We start from the raw sequence: 25659 nt of genomic DNA on the forward strand, positions 1-25659 counted from the left end.
CAGGTGGAGCGCTCGGAGCCGGGCGCTCGGCCATGTCCGCGGAGGGCGCTGGGCCGGGGTCGGGCCCGGGGCCGGGGCCCGAGCCGGGGCCGCTCTGCCCCGAACACGGCCAGGCTCTCAACTGGTTCTGCTGTTCCGAGCGACGGCTCGTGTGCGCCGCCTGTACGGAGCTGGGCGGCCGCTGCCGGGGGCACCGCATCCGCCGGGCAGAGAAGCGCGCGGAAGAGCTGCGGGTGAGCGGGCGTGGGCGCCGGCAGGCGGCGGGCTCCGGAAGAAGGGGGCGCCGCGTGGGGGAGGCGCTCAGAGAGACCCGGCAGGGGCCCGGCAGCGGGCCGGGGAGTCTGGCTCCGCGAGAGGCACCGGCTGGAGAGCGAGGCGGTTGAGGGTGTGGCTTCTGGAGTCCAGCTGACCCGAGTTCGAGTCCCACCTCCATCAGGTCCTCCCTGCGAGTCTCCTAATCTCTGAGCCTCAGTGTCCTCATTTGTAGTTTGGAGGCATTTGTTAAAGGTGTTGCTCGGTGGGGCTGGCTCTGGGCAGTGAAGGGCCCCGCTGCTCTAGGTGCCCGGGACAAGGCGTGCCCCGGCTACCGCCCCTTTGGAAACTTGATAAAACTCGGTCTCTTCTCGTTTCCTAGCCCCTCGACTCAAAGCTCCTCCCCTCATCCGCCCTCCAGCCTTCCTGGTGAGGTGACTTCTCTTCCCTTTCAGGATTGGCCTGGACTGTGCTTGACGCCGGTTTCACTTAGGTAAACGGAGGGGGCGGGGAGGATGTCAGGAGGTTCCTACTGGAACCCTTCACTTAGGCTTTCTTTCTCCTCACCTCCGCTTCCACCTTGGCTTCCTGCCACCAACCTCCCCTGAGCTGCTGAGATTGGAGAGTCAAGTCACCGTGGGGCTTCCTATCTCCTTCCACCCCACCTTTGGTCCCTGGGGGTTTCTTTGCAATTTGATTAACCTGCTTGATTCTCCTAGCCTCTCCCTGGACGTCTGCGCAGCTGTGACGCCTGAGGGCTCAGACTGGACTGTGATAAACCCACTGACACGGTGCTGGGGAGAGGGATTCAGTTACCCAACAGCACCTGAGAAGCTCCTGGTGGGAGCTTGGATAATGTGGTATAATAAACTGGCACGATGGATAGAAACTTTGCAAGTTTCAAAGCACTTAAATATCCATCATCTCATCCCATCCAGACCTTTGAAGGTGTGGTCCTCCCTACCTTTAATAGATGAGGGAGCTAGCTGAAGCCCAGAACAGGGCAGTAACTTTCTCAGGGTTCTGAATGTTCAGGGGCTGGACCAGAGGAGTCATTGACTGGGCCAGAGAAAAACCACCTCTTTGCGGCAGTGGTTGGAGGGAGGAAGTGATGCTAATGGGAGTCAGAACTTAATAAGACCTTTTTAAAAAGTTGCCATCAGGCCTGAATCTGAGTGGTAGAAGGAGCTGAAGCCTGGACCAGGGGAGCAAGCCTGCTATTTCCTTTGGAATGGACTCTGCCTGGGGCAGGGGGCTTTCCCTGAGCCCTCCTAAGGCCCTTAGCATATTCCTCTTATTTGCCTGGAGGGGATGTGTCTTGCCTTCTCTCCTTCCAATATATTTATTTATTTCTCTCCTTCCAGTTAAAAGAAAAAAACATTTTTAGCTGTGCTGGGTCTTTGTTGCTGCCCAGGCTTTTCTCTATTGGTGGCAAGTGGGGGCTATTCTCTAGTTGGGGTGTGCGGGCCTCTCGTGGCAGTGGTCTCCTCTGTTGCAGAGTACAGGCTTCAGGGCATATGGGCTCAGTAGTTGTGGCTCCTGGGCTCCAGAGCACAGACTCAATGGCTGTGGCACACGGACTTAGCTGCTCCGAGGCATGCCGGATCCTCTCGGACCAGGGATCAAACCGGAGTCTCCTGCATGGCCAGGCGGACTCTTCACCACTCAGCCACAGGGGAAGCCCCCCCGCCTCCAATTTTGGGTAAACTGTGGGTTCTTTGCAGACTTCCCTGTCCCACTGACCAATCAAAGAAGTTTTGCCACAGGGCAAGATTGTTACTAAACTGGGCAATAACACCAGCTCAGCAACCTCTCTGTTACCTTCTGGATACCTGCCCTGTAGCTTTTCAGAAGCTAGTCTCACTTCCCTCAGTCCTGTAGTGTGTGGTGGCCACAGCTTTCTTCCAGTCAACTCATTTCTTTAACTTGGTGTTTGGGCCAGTGACGTGTAGACTGCGTCCTGATTGTGGAGGGAAGGATTTACAAGAACTGCCTGGAAGAGACCGCTGAGTCGCCCTTGGCAGATGGAACTGGGGCAAGGCTCTTAGGGGAAATGGTGGCGGAGCTGCTGCTTGGAAGTGCTCCAGGTGTTACCTGGAGAAGTGGAGTGACAAAGCTGGGACCTGGCCGTCTCCATGGGCAAGTCACTTCTCTGTGGGCCTACGGCGTCTTCATTTCTAAAAACTCTCCCCTGCTCTCAGGGCCGATGCTCACAGCTTCGGGAGCTGTGAACTGCTGAAACTCTTGTGGCCAAGGAAGTGGGTGTTCATTCATCCAACAAATACTGAATATTTATTCAGGGTCTTCTATGTATAGAAACTCTCTTCTAGGTAGTAGGACATAAAGAATAAGTTAAAGTCATGATGCTTATGTTCCTATGGGGGACAACAGCTACCAAAGAAGTAAACAGACTCATGATATACAGTCAGGGAGTGATACATGCAAGGGAGAAAAAAAAGTAATGATATGAGGTGTGGGATGGTCAGGGAAGGCTTCTGAAGAGGTGACATGGAGCTGAGGAACAAGACATAAATGGGAGATGGAAGGAGCAACAGGTGACAAGATGCTGAGGTCAGGACGGGTTTAGTGTATTTATGGAACAGTAAGAAGGCTCAGACAGTAAAGCGTCTGCTTACAATGTGGGAGACCCGGGTTCAGTCCCTGGGTTGGGAAGATCTGGAGAAGGAAATGGCAACCCACTCCAGTATTCTTGCCTGGAAAATCCCAAGGATGGAGGAGCCTGGTAGGCTATAGTCAGTCCGTGGGGCCGCAAAGAGTCGGACTCGACTGAGCGACTTCACTTTCACTTTCAAGAAGGCCGGAGTAGTAGGAGCACATTGGACAGAAAGGCAGAGTCCCATCAGGTAGGGCCTTGTTGGTTACAGCCTCTCTGTGGGTGTGTTGGAAAGCCATGAGAAGGTTTTGAGCTGGAATGTGACTTGATCTGATTCCCTTACCAAAGGTGGCAATGGCTAACGAGGAAGCTGGGGAGGTGGTCAAGAATAAAGGCCCTGTTAGGAGACTCTATCAGCAGTTCCTGTGGGAGATCATGGTGATCTGTGTGGAACAGCAGAAGTAGAGGTGACCATAAGTGGCCAGAGGAGAGAGAGAGAGACTTTGGAGAAGAGGCTGGTAGGACTTACTGATGGATTAGATGGGTTGGAGCGTAACTCCTGGAGTTTTGGTCTGGGTAGCGAGATTGATGATTAGAAGTACTGTTTAATGAATGGGGATTCCTTCGGGAAGAGCAGCTTAGGAAGCCATGTTTTTGTGCTCAGTTGCAGGTGTGGACAGTCAGGGGGCTGGATGTGAAGGAAGAGTGCATGTAAGAAAGTGATTATGATGGGCCATGGGATTTGAGGATCAAGAGGGAAGCAAGGCCACAAAAAGGGATGATGGACAGTGAAAAGTGCTAAGACTAGTGTACTGGTGACTCCATCTAAGCTGAAGGATTGTTGGAATGGAGAGTCTAGGGTACGTGATCTAGGAGGGAAAGTGGTCGGTAGGATGTGGGATCCTTGAAGATTTTGGAAGTGGCATAGTTTTCAATAATGATGAGTTCCGAGATACGACCATGGGAGTAGGTGGCTGAGGTGGGGTAAAAGGGGAAAAAAAATCACTGGAACGGAGTGAACGGACCAACTGTGGATCCAGACACCATGGATGTCATTTGTGTTGCAGAACAAGATTGTGGACCAGTGTGAGAGGCTGCAGTTACAGAGTGCTACCATCACCAAATATGTGGCTGACGTCCTGCCAGGGAAGAACCAGAGAGCAGTGGTAGGTAATTCTTCCCCTTCCCCCTCTCCTCTGGCCCCCCTCCTAGGATAAGCTCTCAGCCTTAGGGGCTTGGACCAGCCTAGAGCCCCTTCCCAACCTCACAGACCCATTGTGCTACTGACAAAGCTGGATGCTCAGGAAGGATGGTTTCCTCTTTCTTGGTTTTACATCGGGGCAGAGTGGGTTTTTCCTAGCATGCATCTGATGCAAAGACTGATTAAAAAATAACTTTCTTCAGGTAAAAGATCAGATGATTCTTCTACCATTTTAATTATTTTGGGCTCAACCCCAATATTATAAAACAACCAATGACTTTTACATCGCACATTCTTTATGACAGTCTTAGGCAGTAGGTGGTAGTAATATCCCTGTTTACAGATGGAGACATGAATCCGCTAGAGGTTAATTGACTCACAGAGTCAGTTCTATGAGCTGAATCGTCTGACTCCCAGAAGGTGATCCCTCTGCAGCACCTCACTAGTGTGTGCGTGCTAAGTTGTGTCCAACTCTATGAACTGTAGCCCACCATGGTTCCTTTATCCATAAGATTCTCCAGGCAAGAATACTGGAGTGGGTTGCCATGCCCTCCTCCAAGGGATCTTTCTGACCTAGGGATCGCACCTGTGTCTCTTGCATGTCCTGCATTGGCAGGCAAGTTCTTGACCTCTAGTGCCACCTGGGAAGCCCACAGCACCTCACTGCTGATCCTGTATTCAGTTGACTCATTGCCTCTCATTCAGTTGACTCATGCTCCTCATTCAGTTGACTCATTCAGTTGACTGCTCCCTCTAAGTCAAGGGCAGGGGCTGGGAGTTTCTTCCTGCACGTCCCTTCCCTCCTTCCCCAGAAGCACATGGAACAGGCTTGGCACTATTTTAGTCAAAAAATAAATGATTTTGATTACAAGGAATAGAATCCATTTGAACTACCAATAGCATAAGCAACACAGAATTTCTTGGATTTTAGAGACACAAGTCTTTCAGAACCTAAAGGGAACGAGAAGCAGTCACAAACAAGCTGCTAGAAGTCCAGGCAGCTCTTCTCTGTCCGTCTCTGCCTCTCTTTGCACGATGATTTCTCTCTCTTTTTCTTCATCCTTTTCTGTCTTAACTGCGCTGGCTAGGACCTCAGCGCCATGTCAGATAGAAGCGGGTGCTGATTTTGAGGGAAATACTTAACAACATTTTTGCCATTTATTTGATTACTTAACAAACCTCTGTAAGCACCTGCCACACATCAAGCCCAGTTGGTCTATGTGCTCGAGGTTCCACAATGAACAAAACATAGGAAAATTCTTGTTTTCGTGAAGCCTACATTCTGGTCAGGGGATGGGGTGTGTGTGTGTGCATTTAGTCGTGTCTGACTCTTTGTGACCCTGTGGACTGTAGCCTGCTAGGCTCCTCTGTCCATGGAATTTTCTAGATAAGAATACTGGAATGGGTTGCCACTTCCTACTCCAGAGGATCTTCCCGACCCAGGGATTGAATTCCTGCATTGGAAGGCAGGTTCTTTACCAGCTGAGTCACCAGTGGAGAGGGCTAATAACAAATAAAATATATGCTATGTCAAAAGGTGATAACCTCTATGGAGAGACAGAACACAGGATGCGGGTGGGTCATGTTGAGGATGGGGTTGTAGTTACACATGCTCGTGATCAGGAATTGCCTCGTTAAGAAGATTGAAACTTGTACAAAATTTCCAAGAGGTGAGGGAACGGGCTGTATATCCTGGGGAAGAGTTCCAAAAAGAGAAAGGCATGTGCCAAAGCCCGGAGATGGGAGCGTACCTGACATGTTGGAGCGGAATAAACAAGTAAGACGACAAGGAGATGAAGTCGGAGAGCCATGCATGGAGCTAGGCAGAATCCTCACGGGCCACACAGAGACTTTGCTTTTCATTTGGGGAAGGCAGGAAGTTATCAGAAGTAAGATGATATGACTTAAGCTTTAAAAGGAGTGGGTGCTGTGTTGGGAAGTGACCATAGGCAGCAAAGGTAAAAACAGGGAGACTGATGAGGAAGTGTTGGAGTAACCCAGGTGAGCGCCGAGAGGGATTTGGACCTGAGTGAGTGTGGTAGGAATGGTGAGAAGCAGCATATGTTAATATATACTTTCTGAGGGAAGAAAGAGAAGGATTTGCAGATGGATTGGATGTAGGCTTTGTGAGAGAAAGGGAGGGGGGATCAGGTTAACTCTTATTTTTTTTGATGTGAGCAACTGGAGGGATGGGGCAGCCATTTACCAAGGTGGGGAAACGTTGCGTGTAGAGTGATGACTGGTGAGGGAGGAGACTAGAGTTCAGTTTTGTACATGTCCAGCTGGAGATGACTATTAGGCATTCAAGCTAAGATGTTGAGTAGATGGCTGGGTTCACAAGTTAGGGGAGGACTGGGCTGGAGACATAAATGTATCGGTGTGTAAAGGGTGGGGCTTCCTATGTAGCTCAGTCGGTAAAGAATCTGCCTGCAATGCTGGAGACTTGGGTTTGATCCCTGGATTGGGAAGATCCCCTGGAGAAGGAAATGGCAACCCACTCTAGTATTTTTGCCTTGAGAATCCCACAGACAGAGGAGCCTGGCAGGCTACAGTCCATGGGGTCTCAAGAGTCAGATACGACTTGGTGCTGTCTCTCTTATTTTTTCTAAGTGAGGGTATAAAGTGAAAGTCATGGGAAATGATGAGATCACTAAGTGAGTAAAATACAGATAGAAAAGAGTAGGGGTCCAAGGACTGAGCCCTAGGGCACTTTGACACGTAACCATTGAGAAGATGGAAACAAGCAAAGTAGACCAAGAAGGAAGCAATTGGTGAAATAGGAATAAAACTGTTAATAAGAGTGTTGTGTCCCGCAATAGGTTTCAAGGAGGTGGGTTCAGATTTTGTAGAGAGATCAAGTCAGGGGAGACATGAGAATGGACTCTTTAATAACATGCTCCTCATTGCAGATCCTGACAGGAGTCTGGTAGAGTATTGTGGTAAAAGTGTGATCAGAGTGAATTTCAGAGAGAGTAGAAAAAGAGCAATTTGAGATAGTTGGCACAGATGACTCTTGAGGAATTTTGCTGTAGAAGGAAGCTGAGAAATGGGATGATAGTGGAGGGGGATATCCATCAAGACATGGGTATGCCATCAACAAACAAGCAAATGTTAGTTGCTTGGTTTTTAAGATGTGGGAAATGACTCTGTGTGTGTCTCCTGATGGGAATTGCCCAGTAGAGGGGAAAATTAATGATGCAGGAAAAGGGGACAATCTGATTTAGCAGAGGGGGTAGGAGCTAGTAAATAAGTGGGAGTATTGGCTATAGGTGAAAGCACAGGCAGTTTATCCACAGAAACAGGGCAGACAGAGTGTATGGGCACAGGTGAAGGTAGATGGATAGGTGATGGGCAGAGATTGTTGAAGTTCTCTTCTGAGAGCTTCTGATTGCTTCTCTTTTCCCTTCTGATTGCATCTATTTTCCATTATTATTTCCTCTTTATGGTTTTTTTCTTTCTGATTTTTTTTGGGATTTACTCTATAGTTTGTTAACTTCCCGAGTTGAACACAGTCTATTGATTTTAGTCTTTTTTCATTTTCAAAGTGAGCATTTAAGCTATATATTTCCTTCTAGTATCGATAGAGGGATACCCCACAGTTTTGATGTAGTATTTTCAGTTTCACTCAGTTATAAGTATTTTAAGATCTCCACTATGACTTTTTTCTTGTGCTATGAGTTATTAGATTCTAAACTATTTTATTATTAATTATTTATACTTTAAAATTTTCAAATATATGTTTTTACCTCTTACATTAGTATCAGTATCTTTTGTTTGTTTGCTTTTTGACCGCACCCTGTGGCATGCAGGATCTTAGTTCCCAGACTAGGGATCAAATTTGTGCCCCCTGCATTGGCATCTCAGATCCTTAACCACCAGACCTCCAGGGAAGTCTGTAATTAAGCTTATTAATAAGTTCAAATCTTCTCTATATTTACTATTGCCAGATTTCCTGATTACTAGCAAAGGCATTTACATTTTCACACTATGCTGTGAATTTGCCTATTTTTCCTTATAACTTTGTCAGTTCTTTTTATATTCTCGGTGCTATTTATTAAGTGTATATATTTAAATTTGTTATGTATTCCTGGTAAAATATCCCTTTTGTCACTTTTCAGTGACATTTTATGAACAGAATCCTTTTTACCTTCAAGACTATTTTGTCTTTTACTTATTACTAGACCAACAAGTGTTTTCTGGATATAGCAGTTTCTTTTCTTTTACTTTCAACTTCTTATGTTGTTTCAGGTGTGGTTTAGAAACTGGATTTTGTTTCCTTTTAAAAATGTCCAGGGCTTCCCTGGTGGCTCAGTGGTAAAGAATTCTTCCTGTCAGGCAGGAGACACAGGTTTATCCCTGATCTGGGGAGATCTCACACTCCATGGGGCAATTAATCACCTGTGCTCTAAAACCTGGGAACTGCAACTATTGAACCCATGCATCACAGTTACTGAAGCCCCCGCTGCCAGAGCCCATGCTCTGCAATGAAAAAAAACCCTGCCATGAGAAGCCTGCATTCCACAGTAAAGAATAGCCCCAATTTCAGCAATTAGAGAAAAACCCATGCAGCAACAAAGATCCAGCACAGTCATAAATAAATTTAAAAAGGTTAAAAATGTTTATAAAAAAAGTCCAATCTGATAATCCCTGTCTTTTAACTAGCGAGTTTAATCAATTTATTGCTATTGAGATTACAGATATACTTAGATTTATGGCTGTCATTTTATGTTTTCTGTGTCTGCTTAGTCATGTCTGACTGTTTGTGACCCGATGGACTGTAGCCTGCCAGGTTCCTCTGTCCATGGAATTCCCCAGGCAAGAATACTGGAGTTGGTTTCCATTTCCTATTCTGGGGATCCTCCTGACTCAGGAATCGAACCCACGTCCTTTGCGTCTCCTGCATTGGCAGGTGGAGTCTTTACCGCAAGTGCCACCTGGGAAGCCTGTTTTCTATGTAGTCCACTTTTGCAATTTTTTGAAATTAATTTTTACTGGAGTATAGTTGATTTACAATGTTGTGCTTCTGCTATACAACTACGTAAATCAGTTATATATATACAGATAGCCACTCTTTTAGATTCCGTTCTCACATAGCTCATTGCAGAGTACCGAGCGGCATTCTCCAGGCTGTACAGTAGGTCCTTAGAGTTCTCTGTTGTGTGTATAGTAGTGTGTCTGTGTCAGTGCCAGCCTCCCAACTTATCCCTCCCCTGCTGAGTCCACTTTTTCTATGCTGTTTTTCCTTCCTTTCCTCCCTTCTTTTGAGTTAATCAACCCCTCCTCCCTTCTTTTTCCCTGTGCTAGCTTAAAAGTTGTATATTCTATTTATGGTCTCTTTTTGGTCCCCCTTCAGAATTTTTTAATTAATTAAGAATATATTGGGGAGGAAGGTAGGAGGGGGGATCGGGATGGGGAACACATGTAAATCCATGGCTGATTCATGTCAATGTATGGCAAAACCCACTACAATATTGTAAAGTAATTAGCCTCCAACTAATAAAAAAAAAAAGAATACATATATTTTTTACTATGCTGGGGCTTCGCTGCTGCACACAGGCTTTCTCTAGCTGCTGTGTGCAAGTTTCATTTTAGTTAATGCACATCTTTTAATAATTCCCTCATTCATAGAAAGTTTCCCGCTTTTTTTTTTAATCAGAGAGTTCTTTATTGTACTTTCATTTTTGTGTGATGGTTTAGATGAGTATACAGTTCTAAAGTAAATCACAAGCCCCATTCAGAGCAGCTAGTTGAGTCCTCAGCTCTTGATTACACTGGTCTTCAGTTTCCTTTCTACTTTCGGACTCCAAGGGATTTCCTTTTCTAAGCTGCCAGAAGTAGCTTCACTTTAAAAGGATGCTTTGGGCTATTTTTCCAGCATTTCTGTGTTTTGGTCTGTGTGTGTGTGTGTGTGTTAATCACTCAGTCATGTCTAACTCTTTGCAACCCTGTGGACTGTAGCCCACCAGGCTACTCTGTTCATGGGATTCTCCAGGCAAGAATATTGGAGTGGGTTACCATGCCCTCCTCCAGAGGATCTTCCCAAGCCAGGGATCAAACCTAGGCCCCCCCACACTGCGGATTCTTTACCATCTGAGCCACCAGGGAAGCCTGTGTTTTGGTCTAGGAGGGATTTAAGTTTCTTCAGGCATATCTTTGGAAAGCAAAAATTTTCTTTTCCTCTGCTATTTTTTTCTGGGAATGACTCAAGAAACGTATTGAAATTGACTGCAGCCTTCTTGTCAGGGAGTATCTAATGCATCTTGGGTCTGTTCTTGATCCTGTTCACACAGTACAAACGGGACTGCAGGGACCCACCCGTGGGAAAGGCATCGAGGTGGGCTAGAGAGAGGAGCAAGAGCTAATGATACCAAATACGTATGTGCCAGGCTTTGTTCTTCTTACTTTATGTATATTGACTCACTTGACCCTCACAGTAGCCTTTCGAGGTTGGTACTATTAGTATCTTCATTTGACAGATTAGAAAACTGAGGGAAGGGAAGATAAGTAACAGCGTTCCACAGTTAGTAAATAGAGCAGCTAATATTTAAACCCAGGCGCTGTCTTACAGCCTAATTTCCTAACCACTGTGTTATGTTGCCTCCAAAGAACACTGGAGTTGGAACCTGAACCCCTGGGTTCACTCAGCCATTCACTCAGTCCCTCTCTCTTCTCCTTTGGGCAAATTGTGGGTCTCCATCTCCTCTGAAAAACAGGCCTAACTGTCCCCTGCGCTATACACGACAGGTCTTTAGGGGCAGGAAACAAGGAGAGCCACGGACTAGCCCTGACTTTCTGGCATGAGGGAAATAGTTTCACCCTCAGTTGTCTGGCAAGAGGGCAGGAGCTTCTGACTACCGTGCCATTGGGGAGGATGGGTTACTGGATGGCATTGATGGAGTGGAAGAGTGTTGGACTGAGAGTCGGGAGAACTGGGTTCTAGCCCCTGCTTTGCCACTGACTTGGCATGTGAGCACCACCAAGAGATTTTTGACTTAAGTTGGAAAGAACTTTTCCTGTCAATCATTCAGTAAATATTTAAGCACCTGCTCCTTGCCAGACACTGTGCCAATTGCTAGGGGATACATGCTAAATTCATTGACTTAGAATTTATTTCAGCCCTCTTGTGTGGCAGATTAAGAATTCTACCATGGAAGCGATTGGAATGGACAGATTTGGGAAGTAATGAGCTTTTTTTTTTTTTTTCTATTAGTAATGAGCTTTTTGTCCTCAGACATGGTCCAAATTGATGCTTCTCTCATAGCTCAGTTGATAAAGAATCTGCCTGCAATGCAGGAGACCTGGGTTTGATTCCTGGGTCAGAAAGATCCCCTGGAGAAGGAAATGGCAACCCACTCCAGTATTCTTGCCTGGAGAATCCCATGGACAAAAGAGCCTAGCAATCCATGGGTTTGCAAGAGTTGGGACATGACTTAGCGACTAAACCACCACCCTGGTCCAAATAGGAGCTGGACTACTGTTTGTGTGCATTCTGTTGATGGGGTAGTCTTTTTACACCTTTCTGCTCTGCATTTCTATGATTTCCTGACCTGGTCTCTCGAACTTGGGGTTCCTAACTGTGAAGTAAGCAAGTAATTCCAGCTGGATCTTTGAGTCCTGCCCAGCACTTTCATTCTGTCATCTTAGCTCCATGAGATGTGGCCTGGATGTCTGGATCTCAGCATTCTTTTCCCTGAACCACGTTTGGGAAATCTTAGGGCTCGGGTGTTTTAAGCACTATTACTGCCCTTACTGCACCCATGTCAGACATGGCTAATCAATCTTGGCACTTCTTCCAGCTGAGCCCCAACCCTCCTAATCTTGCTTGGGGCTATGCCAGGACCCAACTCCTTGTTTAATTCCGGGTCAGAGCACGGCCAGCGCAGCTCGGGAACTGGTCATCCAGCGGCTGGGTCTGGTGAGGAGTTTGTGCGAGAGCGAGGAGCAGAGATTGCTGGAACAGGTGCATGGCGAAGAGGAGCGGGCCCACCAGAGTATCCTGACGCAGCGAGTACACTGGGCTGAGGCGCTGCAGAAGCTGGACACCATTCGCGGCGGCCTGGTGGACATGCTCACTCATCTGGATGACCTCCAGCTGATCGTAAGTCAGGCAGGGGTGAGGACACCACAAGTTGGCCAGATTGCCCCAAAGTCTGAAAATGAGAATGTTTTATTGGTAGGAGGTAGGTGGAAAATGATAATTGAGAACTAGGATGAGACAGGGCAATATAACTATACGGAGATTTTTTATTTTATTTTTTTTGCAGCTGGTAACTGTTCTTTCAGTAGTGAGCAAATACTTACTGAGTGCCTAATGTATGCTAAGCATTGTGTTATCTATGTGTGTTGTTAGTTGCTCAGCTGTGTCTGACTCTATGTGACCTTATGGACTATAGCCCGCCAGGCTCCTCTGTCCATGGAATTCTTCAGGCAAGAATACAGGAGTGGGTTGCCATTTCCTTCTTCAGGGGATCTTCCCAACCCAGGGATCAAACCCAGGTCTCCTGCATTGCAGGCGGACTCTTTACCATGTGGGCCATCAGGAAAGGCCTAACGGTGAAGGTACAGGATACGGCTGTCAACAACTCCCAGCCTTATAGAAGAGGCGAATATATAAACTGATAATTAAGACATGGAGGGATATGTGCTATGGTAGAGGGCATTACTGGGAGCTGGGGCCCCTGCAGTCCTGGCTTGAGGCAGGTGGTAGTCAGGGAAGCCTTCCTGAAAGAAGTGACTTGAAAGCTGATGTCTCAGAGACAAAAGTCATAGCTTTGTAAAAGGAAGTGGGGAGAGGGAGAGAGTCCAGAAGCTTGCAGAGAGAATGCTGTACTGACAAGAGGTCCACTGCAAATACAGAGCTCATCCTCACTCCCACCCCCCGGATGTCACAATCCAATATGTTGGTTCATATTCTTTCAGTGTATTTTATATAGATAGGCTGGTACCTGCAGTTTTAGGGTGACAGTGTGACACCTCAGTAGATGCGTCAAGCAGAGGAATGAGAATGTGGAACAACATTGTTCTTGTTCAAATTGCCCCTCTTGTGCCGTCATGGTTTCTGTGACTGTCTCAGATGGCGCATTCATTTTGTCACACGGCTTTCATGTGCTGAGCACATTCTGTCCCAAACGCTGGGAGGGTCACAACAGAACATTCAGTGAGTCCCATCCATTGAGCCGATGGGCGATGAAATGTTGGGTAAATAGGTGATTGTCCAGAAGAGTAGTCTGAGGGAAACCTAGGGGGCCACGGGGCTCAGGGCACAGAGGGATTAATTTTGAGTGCATGATGGGAGAGGTCTGTGAAGAAGACCCATAAAACTTGTGCAGGGTCTTAAAGAAGGAGTGGATGTTTTTATTCTAGAATTTCTCTCCATGTGAGTTAATTATAGTCAAGTCTTAACGACCTGCTGGGTTTCTGGTGCCAAGCCTGACTCTGTTTTCTTTTCTCACAGCAGAAGGAGCAGGAGATTTTTGAGAGGTGAGTATGGCCCTGGTCTTTGCTTGGGCAGTCGTGGAAACCACGGCCTTTGACCTCTCTGAAGTCTACCAAGTCCCTTGCTGTCAGGCCCCACTGTCCCTGGGAGGAAGCTCAGGGTGGGCAGCTGAGTGGCTTCCCTGAAGCCAGGCTTGAGGCTTGTCATGGGCTTTCTTAAACATTATCCTATTAAAAAAATGTACACTCACCCGGCTGGGAGGGTTTCCCCACCTCCATCTACAGATGAGAATGCCGAGGCCCAAAGAGGGGAAGGGACTTGCCTAAGCCCCACAGGTGGGGCTTGGACCCACAGCTGACACCTGACCCAGTACTGTCTACTCTACTTCATTCCCCCTTTCTCTAATGAAAGAACCTGAAGTCTAAGTCTGCATTACCAGGAAAATTCTATTTTAATTATGCAGTAATAAAAGAATTTCACGAGGCCCTACCTGAGTTCTGAAAAGTCTTGAAAGGTTCTGAGACCCAAGAGCTGGAGGAAGTGGCCAAGAGGTGATAATTTTCCAGGCAAAGAAATTAAATTCTTACCCTGTGTGTGAGAGATTTCAGAGCTCACAGACACCATGTGTGCTCGGCGCGCACAGTCCATTCTTCTTTATTTTCGTAAAGACAGCAACATAGATATCAATAGCAATATATGTACATGGGAGAAAGAAAATAATTTTCACCAGTAGAAAATGATTTAAAATGAAAAATGTCTCTGTCACTTCTTCCCAATTCTGTTTCTGAGTGGTGATCAGCTTTAACAGTTATGTGTGTGTCTTGTCAGCTTTCCCGTGTTTAGTCACAAAAGAGTGTGGGGGATTTTTTTCCCCCTCTTAAAATTTTGCTTTGAAAACATAGATGGGATCTTTTCATATTTGTTTTATAACTTATCAGGCTATCTATCCTGGTACCTTAGATTTACCTCACTTTTTGGAAAGTCTGTGAAGTATTCCACTGTATGGATGTTCCTAAATTTAGATTACTGTCTCCTTATGATCTTTTCCACACTTTTCCTAGTCTCTCTCTCTCTCTTTTTTCCTTTCTTTATTTACTTGGCTGCTCCGGGTCTTACTTGGAGCATGCAGACTCTTAGTTGCGGCATGTGGGATCTAGTTCCCTGACCAGGGATCGAACCTGGGCCCTCTGCATTGGGAGCTTGAAATTTTAACCACTGGACCACCAGAGAAGTCCCTCTCCTAATCTTTTTCTCTTTTCTCTTCATCATCTTCCTCTAATACACTCTGTCCTCAATATCAAGCTGATCTGATTTCTTAAAAAATTATTTTTGGTTTTGAAATATTTCAGACGTATAGAAAAGTTGCTAAAGTAGTATAATAAACTTAGAAATACTAATTGATATCAGTTGGCCACATTTGCTGTTTCTTCTATCTCTTTCTTCCTGTATATATATATATATATATATATATATCTTTCTAGTATATATATATAGAAAAACTTGTTTTTTCTGACCTATTTGAGAGTAAGTTGCAGATAGCATGACTTTTTATCTTATCGCCTACTTCAGCATGAATCTCCAAAAACAGACTTTCTCTTACGTGCTGCTGCTCCTGCCGCTGCTAAGTCGCTTCAGTTGTGTCCGACTCTGTGCGACCCCATAGATAGCAGCCCACCAGGCTCCCCTGTTCCTGGGGTTCTCCAGGCAAGAACACTGGAGTGGGTTGCCATGTCCTTCTCCAATGCATGAAAGTGAAAAGTGAAAGCGAAGTCACTCAGTCGTGTCCGACTCTTAGCGACCCCATGGACTGCAGCCCACCAGGCTCCTCCGTCCATGGGCTTTTCCAAGCAAGAGCACTGAAGTGGAGTGCCATTGCCTTCTCCAATTCTCTTACATACCACAGTATAATTATTAAATTCAGGAAATCCCATGTCCACATAACACTATTATCTAATATATAGTCTGTATTCAAATGTTGCCAATTGTACTAAAAATGCTCTTAATAGTCTTTGGAATCCCATTCCCCCCACACCCAATCCATCTGACCTCTTAATCTGTAATTTTTCCTTCACCCTTTTCCCCCCCTAAACACTTTTTAAGAGTCTAGAACAGTTTTATAGAATATCCCTCAATTTGAGTTTATCTAATGTTACCTCATGATCAGATTCAAGTTATACATTTCAGGCAAGAGTATGTCATACGTGATGTCCTCAATCTGTCATACCAGGGGGCATTGATGTCATTTTGTCCCATTATCAGAGATATTGACTTTTTAAATTGGAGTATAATTGACATACAGCATTGTATTAGTTTGTTTAAATTGAAGTATAGTTGATGTATATAAGTGTACAATATAGTGGCTCACAATTTTTAAAGGTTGTACTCCATTTATAGTTATTATAAAATATTGACTATAATCCCTATATTGTACAATGTAGGTTTGTTGCTTATTCTATACATAATAGTTTGTACTTATTAATCCCCTACCCCTATCTTCCCTCCTTCCGTCTCCCTATTTGTAACCACTAGTTCTCTACATCTGTGTTCTCTATTTCTCTGTTTTTTCTTTTGTTATAGCCATTAGTTTGTTGTATTTTTTTAGATTACACATATAAGTGGTATACAGTATTTTTCTTTCTCTAACTGACTTATTTCACTTGGCAGCATTCCCTCCAAATCCACTCATATTGTTGCAGATGGCAGAACTTCATTCTTTTTTATGCTGAGTAATATTGCATTGTATATATATGTATATGTATGTGTGTATATGTGTGTATATATATATATATATACACACCACATCATCTTTATCCATTCATCTGTCGATGGACATTTAGATATCTTATATATCTTGGCAGTTATATATAATGCCTCTGTGAACATTGGGGTGCATGTGTCTTTTTGAATTAGTGTTTTTTTTGTGTGTGTGTGTATGTATGTATATGGGGCTTCCCTTGTAGCTCAGCTGGTAAAGATTCTGCATGCAATGCAGGAGGCCCCAGTTCGATTCGTAGGTTGGGAAGAACCCTTGGAGAAGGGATAGGCTGCCCACTCCAGTATTCTTGGGCTTCCCTGGTGGCTCAGCTGGAAAAGAATCCGCCCACAATGTGGGAGACCTGGGTTTGATCCTTGGGTTGGGAAGATCCCTTGGAGAAGAGAATGGCTACCCACTCCAGTATTCTGGCCTGGAGAAGCTTACATATCTTGGCAGTTATAAACAATGCTGCTGTGAACATTGGGGTGCATGTGTCTTTTTGAATTAGTGTTTGTGTGTGTGTGTATGTATAGACCCAGTAATACAGTTGCTAGGTCATATGGTAGTTATATTTTTAGTTGGTAGTTTTTTTTTTTTTTTTTCGAGAAACCTCCATATTGTTTTCCATGGCTGCACCAATTTACATCCCCACTACAGTATATGAGAATTTTGTTTTCTCCACATCCTCACCATTTGTTATTTGTGTTCTTTTTGATGATAGCCATTCTGACAGTGGGAGGTGATAGCTCATTGTGGTTCTGGCTAGCATTTCCCTGATGATTAGTAATGTTGAGCATTTTTTCAGGTGCCTGTTGGCTATCTGTATGTCCTCTTTGGAAAAATGTGTATTCAGGTCTTCTGCCCATTTTTGTTTCTGTTTATTTTCTGGAGGGACAGGGTTGGGCTGCACCTTGTGGCTTGCGGGATCTTAGTTCCCCCACCAGGGATTGAATCCCAGTCCCCTGCAGTGGAAGTGTGGAATAACCACTGCACTGCCAGGGAATTCCCTTTCTGCCCATTTTTTGAGTTTTTGTTTTTTTCAATGTTGAGTTGTATGAGTTGTTTATATATTTGGCTATTAACCCCTTCAGTTCAGTTCAGTCGCTCAGTCGTGTCCGACTCTTTGCGACCCCATGAATCGCAGCACACCAGGCCTCCCTGTCCATCACCAACTCCCGGAGTTTACTCAGACTCATGTCCATTGAGTCAATGATGCCATCCATCCAGCCATCTCATCCTCTGTCGTCCCCTTCTTCTCCTGCCCCCAATCCCTCCCAGCATCAGGGTCTTTTCCAGTGAGTCAACACTTTGCATGAGGTGGCCAAAGTATTGGAGCTTCAGCTTCAGCATCAGTTCTTCCAATGAACACCCAAGACTGATCCTTTAGGATGGACTGGTTGGATCTCCATGCAGTCCAAGGGACTCTCAAGAGTCTTCTCCAACACCACAGTTCAAAAGCATCAATTCTTCTGCGCTCAGCTTTCTTCACAGTCTAACTCTCACATCCATACGTGAACACTGGAAAAACCATAGCCTTGACTAGACGGACCTTTGTTGGCAAAGTAATGTCTCTGCTTTTTAATATGCTATTTAGGTTGGTCATAACTTTCTTTCCAAGGAGTAAGCGTCTTTTAATTTCATGGCTGCAATCACCATCTGCAGTGATTTTGGAGCCCCAAAAAATAAAATCTGACACTGTTTCCCCACCTATTTCCCATGAAGTGATGGGACCAGATGTCATGATCTTAGTTTTCTGAATGTTACTGTTCATATAATCTGCAAATATTTTCTCCCAATTAGGTTGTCCTTTCATTTTGTCGATAGTTTCCTTTGCTGTGCAAAAGCTTTTAAGTTTAATTAAGCCCCATTTGTTTTTTTGTTTTTTCTTCCTTTGCTTTAGGAGACAGATCCAAAAAAATATTGCTACCTGGAACTTCTCAGAGTCCAGTGGTTAAGACTCCATGCTTCCACCACAGGGTTCACAGGTTCCATCCCTTGTTGGGAAACTAATATCCCACATGCTGCACGATGTGGCCAAAAAACAAACAGACAAAAAAAAAAAATGCTACAATTTATGTCAAAGAGTGTTGTCATGTTTTCCTCTGGGTGTTTTTTCGTTTCCATCCTTCCATTTAGGTCTTTAATCCATTTTGAACTTATTTTAGTATATGGTGTTAGAGAATGTTCTAATTTCATTCTTTTACATGTGGCTGTCCAGTTTTCCCAGCACCACTATTGAAGAGCCTGTATTTTCTCCATTGTATCTTGCTTCCTTCATCGTAGATTTGCTGGCCATAACTGTGCGGGTTTATTTCTAAGCTTTCTATTCTGTTCCATTGATCCATGTGTCTGTTTCTGTGCCACTACTATACTCTCTTGAGTATTGTAGCTTTGTAGTATAGTCTGAAGTCAGGGAGCATGAGTCCTCTAGCCTTGTTCTTTCTCAAGATTGTTTTGGCTCTTTGAGGTCTTTTGTGTTTTCATACAAATTTGAAAATTATTTGTCTAGTCCTGTGAAAAATGCCTTTGGTATTTTGATAGGGATTATACTGAATTTGTAGATTGCTTTGGGTAGTATGGTAATTTTAACAATATTAAGTCTTCCAATCCAAGAACATGGTGTATCTTTTCTCTTTTTTTTTTTTTTTAATTTTTTTTTTTATTTTTCAGTGGGTTTTGTCATACATTGATATGAATCAGCCATAGAGTTACACGTATTCCCCATCCCGGTCCCCCATCCCACCTCCTGGTGTATCTTTTCATCTGTTTGTATCATCTTCAATTTCTCTCATCAGTGTCTTATAGTTTTCTGAGTATAGGCGTTTTATAGCCTTATGTAGGTTTACTCTTAAGTATTTTATTCTTTTTATGTGATGGCAAATGGGACTGTGTCCTCAATTTCTCTGTTCATTGTTAAGTGTATAGAAATGTAACAGATTTCTGTATGTCAGTTTTGTATCCTGCAACTTTACTGAATTCATTGATGAGCTCTAGTAGTTTTCTGGTGGCATCTTTAGGATTTTCTGTGTAGTATCACGTCATCTGCAAACAGTGACAGTTTTACTTCTTTCTAATTTGGAGTCCTTTACTTTTATTTTTTTCTCTTGTCTGATTGCTGTGTCTAGGACTTTGTTTATTCGTTCGCTTATTTAGTATCAACACAGACTCATAGATTCTTGTTTTATTCAGTGCACTGTAATCTATTACTATTATTATTAATTTTGATCTTCAGACTGTCGCAGATTTGGCCAGTAGGAGCCCCTTCAAGCCAGATCCTCTGTCCTTATGACAACGCTTCATCATTCTTAGAGCACTTTCTTGTTTTCCGGCACAAGAAGATATCCTAGGCTCAACTTGTTCTTTTCCCGCCCCAGCCCTGGAATCAGCTGTTTCTCCAGGGAGTTTTGGTTCCTTTTAGTGGTGAAGAGGATTTAAAAACCAAGATTTAGGCATTAGGTGTGTCTCCTGCAGGAACGTCTGCTTCCAAGCCTTGTCAGTGGACAGCAGACAGAGACGGGGAGTGTGTGTGCACAACCTTTTTATTCCTGAGTTTGTATCACAACTTCCGGTCAAACACCACAGGGTTTTTCCTATGCATTTCGTTATTCTATATTTATGTAGTTCTCTCACAGTGAGAACCATGGCTCCCAGCAACAGCAATATATCTATTCATTTGTTCAGTCCTACAATACACGAACAATGGTTAGAGAGTTGCAAAACGCATAGTATGGTTGACAAACCTACTAGGAGAGCTCAGGTTTTGTTTTTAGTGCTTTCTGCTTTTAGACTGAGGGTGCGTACCCTCAAAGTAGAGTTGGCCCTCCATTTCCATGGGCTCCCCACTTATAGATTCAACCAACCAAGGGTTGGAGTGTTTTTGAATCTGCAGATGGGGAACCACAGATACAAAGAGCTGACTGTAAAGGATTTGAATGCCCCATGGATTTTAATATCCTTGGGGGTCCTGGGTCCAATCCCCTAGGATACAGAGGGAAGACTATACTGTTTTCAAAACCTGTTTGTCGGCCCCCAACGTTTCCACATCTGTGGCTGAGCTCAGCCCTGGTCTACCATGACAGAAGGTCACACTGCACAGACTGGGGGTTCTGGTCCTGGCCAGGGCCCTGGTGCGTGCCAGTCCCATTTCTTTCCCGCTCCTTTGGGGTCACGAGTTTTCTCTTCTGTGGCATGAGGTGGCTGAACCAGCCAATTCTCTAGACTCTAGTGTCTATGACTGGCCTCAGATTTGCTCTGATGATTCAGCACCTCTGACACCTCCTCCTCTTTCCTCCTCAACTGGTGGCTGGGGCTTCTCCAGAGCCAGCCTCAGTACTTTGAGAATATGGCAACAGAGCCTTTCTTGTCCCGTCCACAAAGAGTCTTTGTGACCAGAGCCTGCTGTCAGCTTTCCCAGGGCTCTATTCACCTCGCTCCTCCCAAGCCAGGACAGTCGGTGCCAGTCTTAAAAAAATAAAAGGAGCTGGCATCCATGAGGAGACATGCTCGCCCTCTATCCTCCCCCTCTGGTTGTGGACAGAGCCGCGAGATCTGGGGAGGAGAGTGTGTGTGCTCACTTCTTTGCTGCCTTAGCTCAAAGTGACCTTCAGGATTAGAGGCAGAGGGAAGGTTCTTTCTCAGAAGCCAGATCAGAGGTCTACGAGGCCCTAAGGTGAATCCTCACTTTGCCTCACAGCCCTTCAGATTTCACTTCAGGTCAAGGGAAAGACAACGGTGCCCGGATCCCAGTCTGGGTTTCTTTTGTTTCTACAGGGCAGCAAGACTTAAATCCAGGTTCTCCTTTTTAGCTGAGTGCTTTCTCTGAATCTCTGTTCCTTCCTGTCCAATGAAATAACAACTGCCTCCCAGGTTAGAGCAAAGATCCCGAGATTCTGTATAGAAACAGCAAGCCTAGGGCTTCCCTGGTGGCTTAGTGGAAGAGGGAAGGGAATACTTGGTGTCGTGTGTTCTGTGGGGAAAGCAAGAGTCCTTCCTGACAATGCAGGAGACACAGGTTTGATCCCTGGTCCAGGAAGATCCCACATGCTGCAGAGCAACTAAGCCTGTGGGCCACAACTATTGAGCCGGTGCTCTACAACCTAAAAACCAAACTATCTAGGGTAAAGCCATGCACCCCAGGCTTCCCTGCAACAAGAGAAGCCACTGCAATGAGAAGCCAGTGCACCACGACTAGAGAGTAACCCCCACTCATCGCAACTGGAGAAAAGCCCACACAGCAACAAAGACCCAGTGCAGCCAAAATAAATAAATAAAATTAAAAAAAAAAAAAAAAGAAAAGAAACAGCAAGCCTAGAGCCTGGCTGCTAAATACATGACAGTACTCCCCTCCTAGGCATCTCATGTTCCCAAATCTCTTCCAGCAAAACCTAGTCCCCACTGCAAGCTGAAAAGAGGTGGCTATTGGGAGCAAAGTGCTATGATTACTTTATGGTTGGGGTGATAGCCGATCGTTTCTTCTTATGTGACTCCTGAGGGGTGTTTGATTTTAAGATCAGAGGAATGGCTGTACCTTCTGACCACGCCAGTAGATTTTGAGGGAAAGCGAGATTTTTCTTCATCCACGCTGGTGGAGCAGAAAGACCGTGGCACAAGAGGCTTAGATCTTCCTTGGAGCTCTGGTCCTCCTCCTAGCTGACTCACGAGAGACACCGGCGACTTGCTTTCCCCACAGAACACACGACACCAAGTATTCCCTTCCCTATAAACCATGTACTTTGCTGGCATTAAGGCTTCAGGGCAGAGAGGGAATGCCACCTTCTCTTTTGGCTCCAGCCCCTTCTCTTTGGGGGCTTCTGTGTGGGGCCTGGCTATTCTTGGTGTCACCTTCATGGGAAGAGGATTTTACTTCTGTCCCCCTCCTGTATTGATCCAGATATGTTTCCAGAACCTTCCTAAATCTCTTATCTTTTTTTTCCCCCTGCACAAGGACGGAGGAAGCAGAGGGCATTTTGGATCCCAAGGAGTCGGAAAAGTTAAACTTTAATGAGAAGTGCACTCGGAGTCCATTACTGACCCAACTCTGGGCAACGGCCATCCTCGGATCCCTCTCAGGTTAGGAGCTGCTGGAGCCAGGCTCCCGTCTGTGTGGGCTTTGCTGCTGGGTCCCACTGGGGACTGGTGTGTCTGGCATCGTAGCTTAAGCAACCAGTCATGCTGGATGCAGGCTTGTCAATGGAGCCTAAGTTCTGGACAGGGTTGGGGCAGCTCACCCAGGTCCTCTCTGTTTCCAGACCAGCCTGCTCTGTGGTTGGGTCTGCGATAAATCCTGTACCCAGAATTCACGTCCTCCTTACGTTCTGCCCTAATGCAACAGCTCAGTATTATTTCTTGGAAACCTAGTTTTTCTCTTTAAGGAGCCACAAGAGATGCAGGTTTGGTCCCTGGGTCAGGAAGATCCCCTGGAGGAGGGCATGGCAACCCACTCCAGTATTCTTGCCTGGAGAAGTCCATGGACAGAGAAGCCTGGTGAGCTACAGTCCACAGGGTCACAAAGAATTGGAACATGACTGAAGCAACTTGGCACGTGCAATTGGTGGCCAGCTGGAGAGTATCTGGAGCAAGAATTGAGCTTCCTGGATTCATCTCACTCACTTAACATTGACTCAGGCCAGTGGTGGGTCTGGCCTTGTGCTGCACACTCGGGCCACAGAGGTGGATGTGACATGGATTCTTGCCTCTTGGAATTCCCCCACTGGGAGGGTTTTCAAAGCAGGTCTCCCCCAAGCTAAACGGAAACTTCCACACTGCCTATTGTAGTATTTTCACAATTCACAGAAAGGCTGTTAATGGATTGAATTTTTCTCAATTTTAACCCTCCCTCCCTGCACATTCTCCTTAAAATGTTAGTAGAAGCTACAGCTTCTCTTCTCTAGATTCTGAAATCCAGTGGTGCCTGATTTGCCAGCAGTCCCATTTACTTAGTTGTTGGAAACTGCGTAGTTGATGCTTTCAAGCTTTCAGGAACCATGTCACTAGGACGAGTCTGATCTGGATACTGTGTATGCCCAACTAGAGTGCACTACAACCAATGAATGAAAGTTGATCAGTTGTGTCTGACTCTTTGTGACCCCATGGACTTGAGCCTGCCAGGCTCCTCTGTCCATGGAATTCTCCAGGCCAGAATACTAGAGTAGCCGTTCCCTTCTCCAGGGGAATCTTCCCAACCCAGGGATCAAACCCAGGTCTCCCACATTGCAGGCAGATTCTTTACCATCTGAGCCACCAAGGAAGCCCAGTCAGTGCCGATGCTAAATGTAGGAACAATATTCTGGGTCTTCATTTGGCCCCTGCCACTAACTTGGTATGTGACCTTGGGCAACTTGCTTCTCCTCTCTGGGCCTTATTTCTATCACTTGTTAATGCTTGGTAATTTACAGGTATCACCTCATTTGGTCCTCACATCCACCCTGTGATAAGTCCTATTCTGATCCCCACTTTTATAGATAAGGAATCTGAGGCTCAGAAAGAGCAAATGGCTTTACCTGCCAGTGAGTGGTGAGGAAGCCCTTCGCTACCTGGCAGGACCAGGTCAGGGCTGAGGGTAGGCCTTGGGCAACTCAGAGAATTCTTTCTGGCAGGCACGGAGGACGTGCGTATGGATGAGAGGACGGTCAGCCCCTTCTTGCAACTGTCAGATGATCGGAGGACCCTGACCTTCAATTCCAAGAAGTCTAAGGCCTGTGCAGATGGCCCGGAGCGCTTCGACCACTGGCCCAATGCCCTGGCCGACACGTCCTTCCAGGCTGGGCTGCACGCCTGGACGGTGAACGTCCAGAACAGTTGTGCCTACAAGGTGGGCGTGGCCTTAGGCCAGCTGCCCCGCAAGGGTTCTGGCAGTGACTCTCGTCTGGGCTGCAATGCCTTCTCCTGGGTCTTCTCCCGCTATGGCCAGGAGTTCCGTTTCTCACACGATGGGCAGCACGAGCCCCTGGCCCTGCTGCGGTGCCCAGCCCAGCTGGGGGTGCTGCTGGACTTGCAGGCACAGGAGCTGCTATTCTACGAGCCCGCCTCGGGCACCGTGCTCCACATCCACCACGCGTCTTTCCCTGGGCCCCTCTTCCCGGTCTTTGCTGTGGCTGACCAGACTATTTCCATCGTCCACTGACCTGTAGCCACAGGGAGGCCAGGCGTCCCTCCCCACCACCTTCCAGGCCCTGTTCCTACCCAGTGTCTTCTTCCCAAATACTGTCTGTACCCCACGGGCAGTTTTAGGGGGAATCTGGGTACAACCATTAAATGCTGGGTATCTAGGGGAATCCGCTACTCCCTGAGGCTTGGTTTCCCAAATCCACCATCCATCTGTTCCTCTGAGGGTGTCTTATTTGCCACTTCATCCCTGGCATCCAGCGTGGTGCCTGGTGCAGAGTGATCATGCGATAAACGTGATCAGTGAGTGGACGTGTGGACTGATGGATGGATGGATCGGTAGATGTATGGAGGGACAGGTGACCAGATGCATGTTGTAGGCTCTTGTGGAGAACTCCTGCCCCCAGGAGACCCCGTCCTCTGGCAGAAAATCTTATGGCTGAAGCTCTTTCATCCCCTCTATTCGGTGCTTCTCCATCCATTTCATGACATGGCACGGAGGAAATATTTTCCCAGCACACAAGGACAACCTGGAAGGGATTTGGAACTCTTGCCAGGTTGCTGTTGGCCAGAGGACTCTGGCCTCTGGGGCTCTGACCTCCCCCAGGTTTTGCCTAGACACTCGGGAGACGCAGGGGATCCTGCCTCCAGGTAGCCTGCCTGCAGCACACCCATCGGAAGCACTGCCTGACTAGGTGGAGGTGCAGCCAGGGCCCACCTGTGGTCACAGCGACGACCTTCTTTCCCAACTGCAGCTGACGCATGCCCTCACCTAATGCCTTCTCCAACACAGTGAGACCAGGGTGAGGCCTTCAGACCAGAAAGAGCCAAGGGAATAAGAGGGCCAGCCTTAGAGAACATGTACATTATTAAAGACTTTAAAACACTGAAAAATTTCTTCCGTGTTCTTTGTTGGTAATTGGGCAAATCCCCCAGGTGCCAGCTCATATCTAGTGTTGTGTTTGCTGGGAAATGAATGTCGTCTTCACCCCCTATCCACATTCCCAGCTACAAGCAGGGACAGCTCAGTGCACACGGCTGAAATGGCCTGGGGACAGGGTTCTGGGCCCTGCATTGCTGAGACCATGGTCAAGTCCCTTCCTATCCTCTGAGGAGGTCACTGAGAGCAGTGGTCCTTCCATTTTGTTTGACCTGGGAACATGGTTCCAAGGCAGTCTCAGCTGCAACTTACCTGTAAGGCTCTTGGGCTCAAAGATGGAGGACAGGGCCCTCCCCACTCTGAAGTTCATTCAATAATTTACTTAAACACTGGGAGGGTCAAATCAACTTTCCCAGTT

General features: G+C 46.2%; 1 protein-coding gene across 2 annotated transcripts; it reads left to right on the plus strand.

Moving 5' to 3' along the window:
* BSPRY (B-box and SPRY domain containing) lies at nt 1-25262 on the plus strand. Of its 2 annotated transcripts, none has more exons than XM_065947418.1 (6): nt 1-233; nt 3934-4032; nt 11935-12165; nt 13525-13547; nt 22203-22327; nt 23854-25262. In XM_065947418.1, the coding sequence occupies exons 1-6, from the start codon at nt 33-35 to the stop codon at nt 24378-24380; spliced, it is 1206 nt and encodes a 401-aa protein (XP_065803490.1). In that variant the 5' UTR covers nt 1-32; the 3' UTR covers nt 24381-25262. The 2 variants fall into 2 exon arrangements, with proteins under 2 accessions (XP_065803490.1, XP_065803489.1); XM_065947417.1 differs by having other exon boundaries at nt 13522-13547; nt 23854-25261.
* Nucleotides 25263-25659: the final 397 nt, after the last annotated feature.

The sequence above is a fragment of the Muntiacus reevesi genome, chromosome 10 (assembly GCF_963930625.1).
Source record: "Muntiacus reevesi chromosome 10, mMunRee1.1, whole genome shotgun sequence".
Lineage (NCBI taxonomy): Eukaryota > Metazoa > Chordata > Mammalia > Artiodactyla > Cervidae > Muntiacus > Muntiacus reevesi.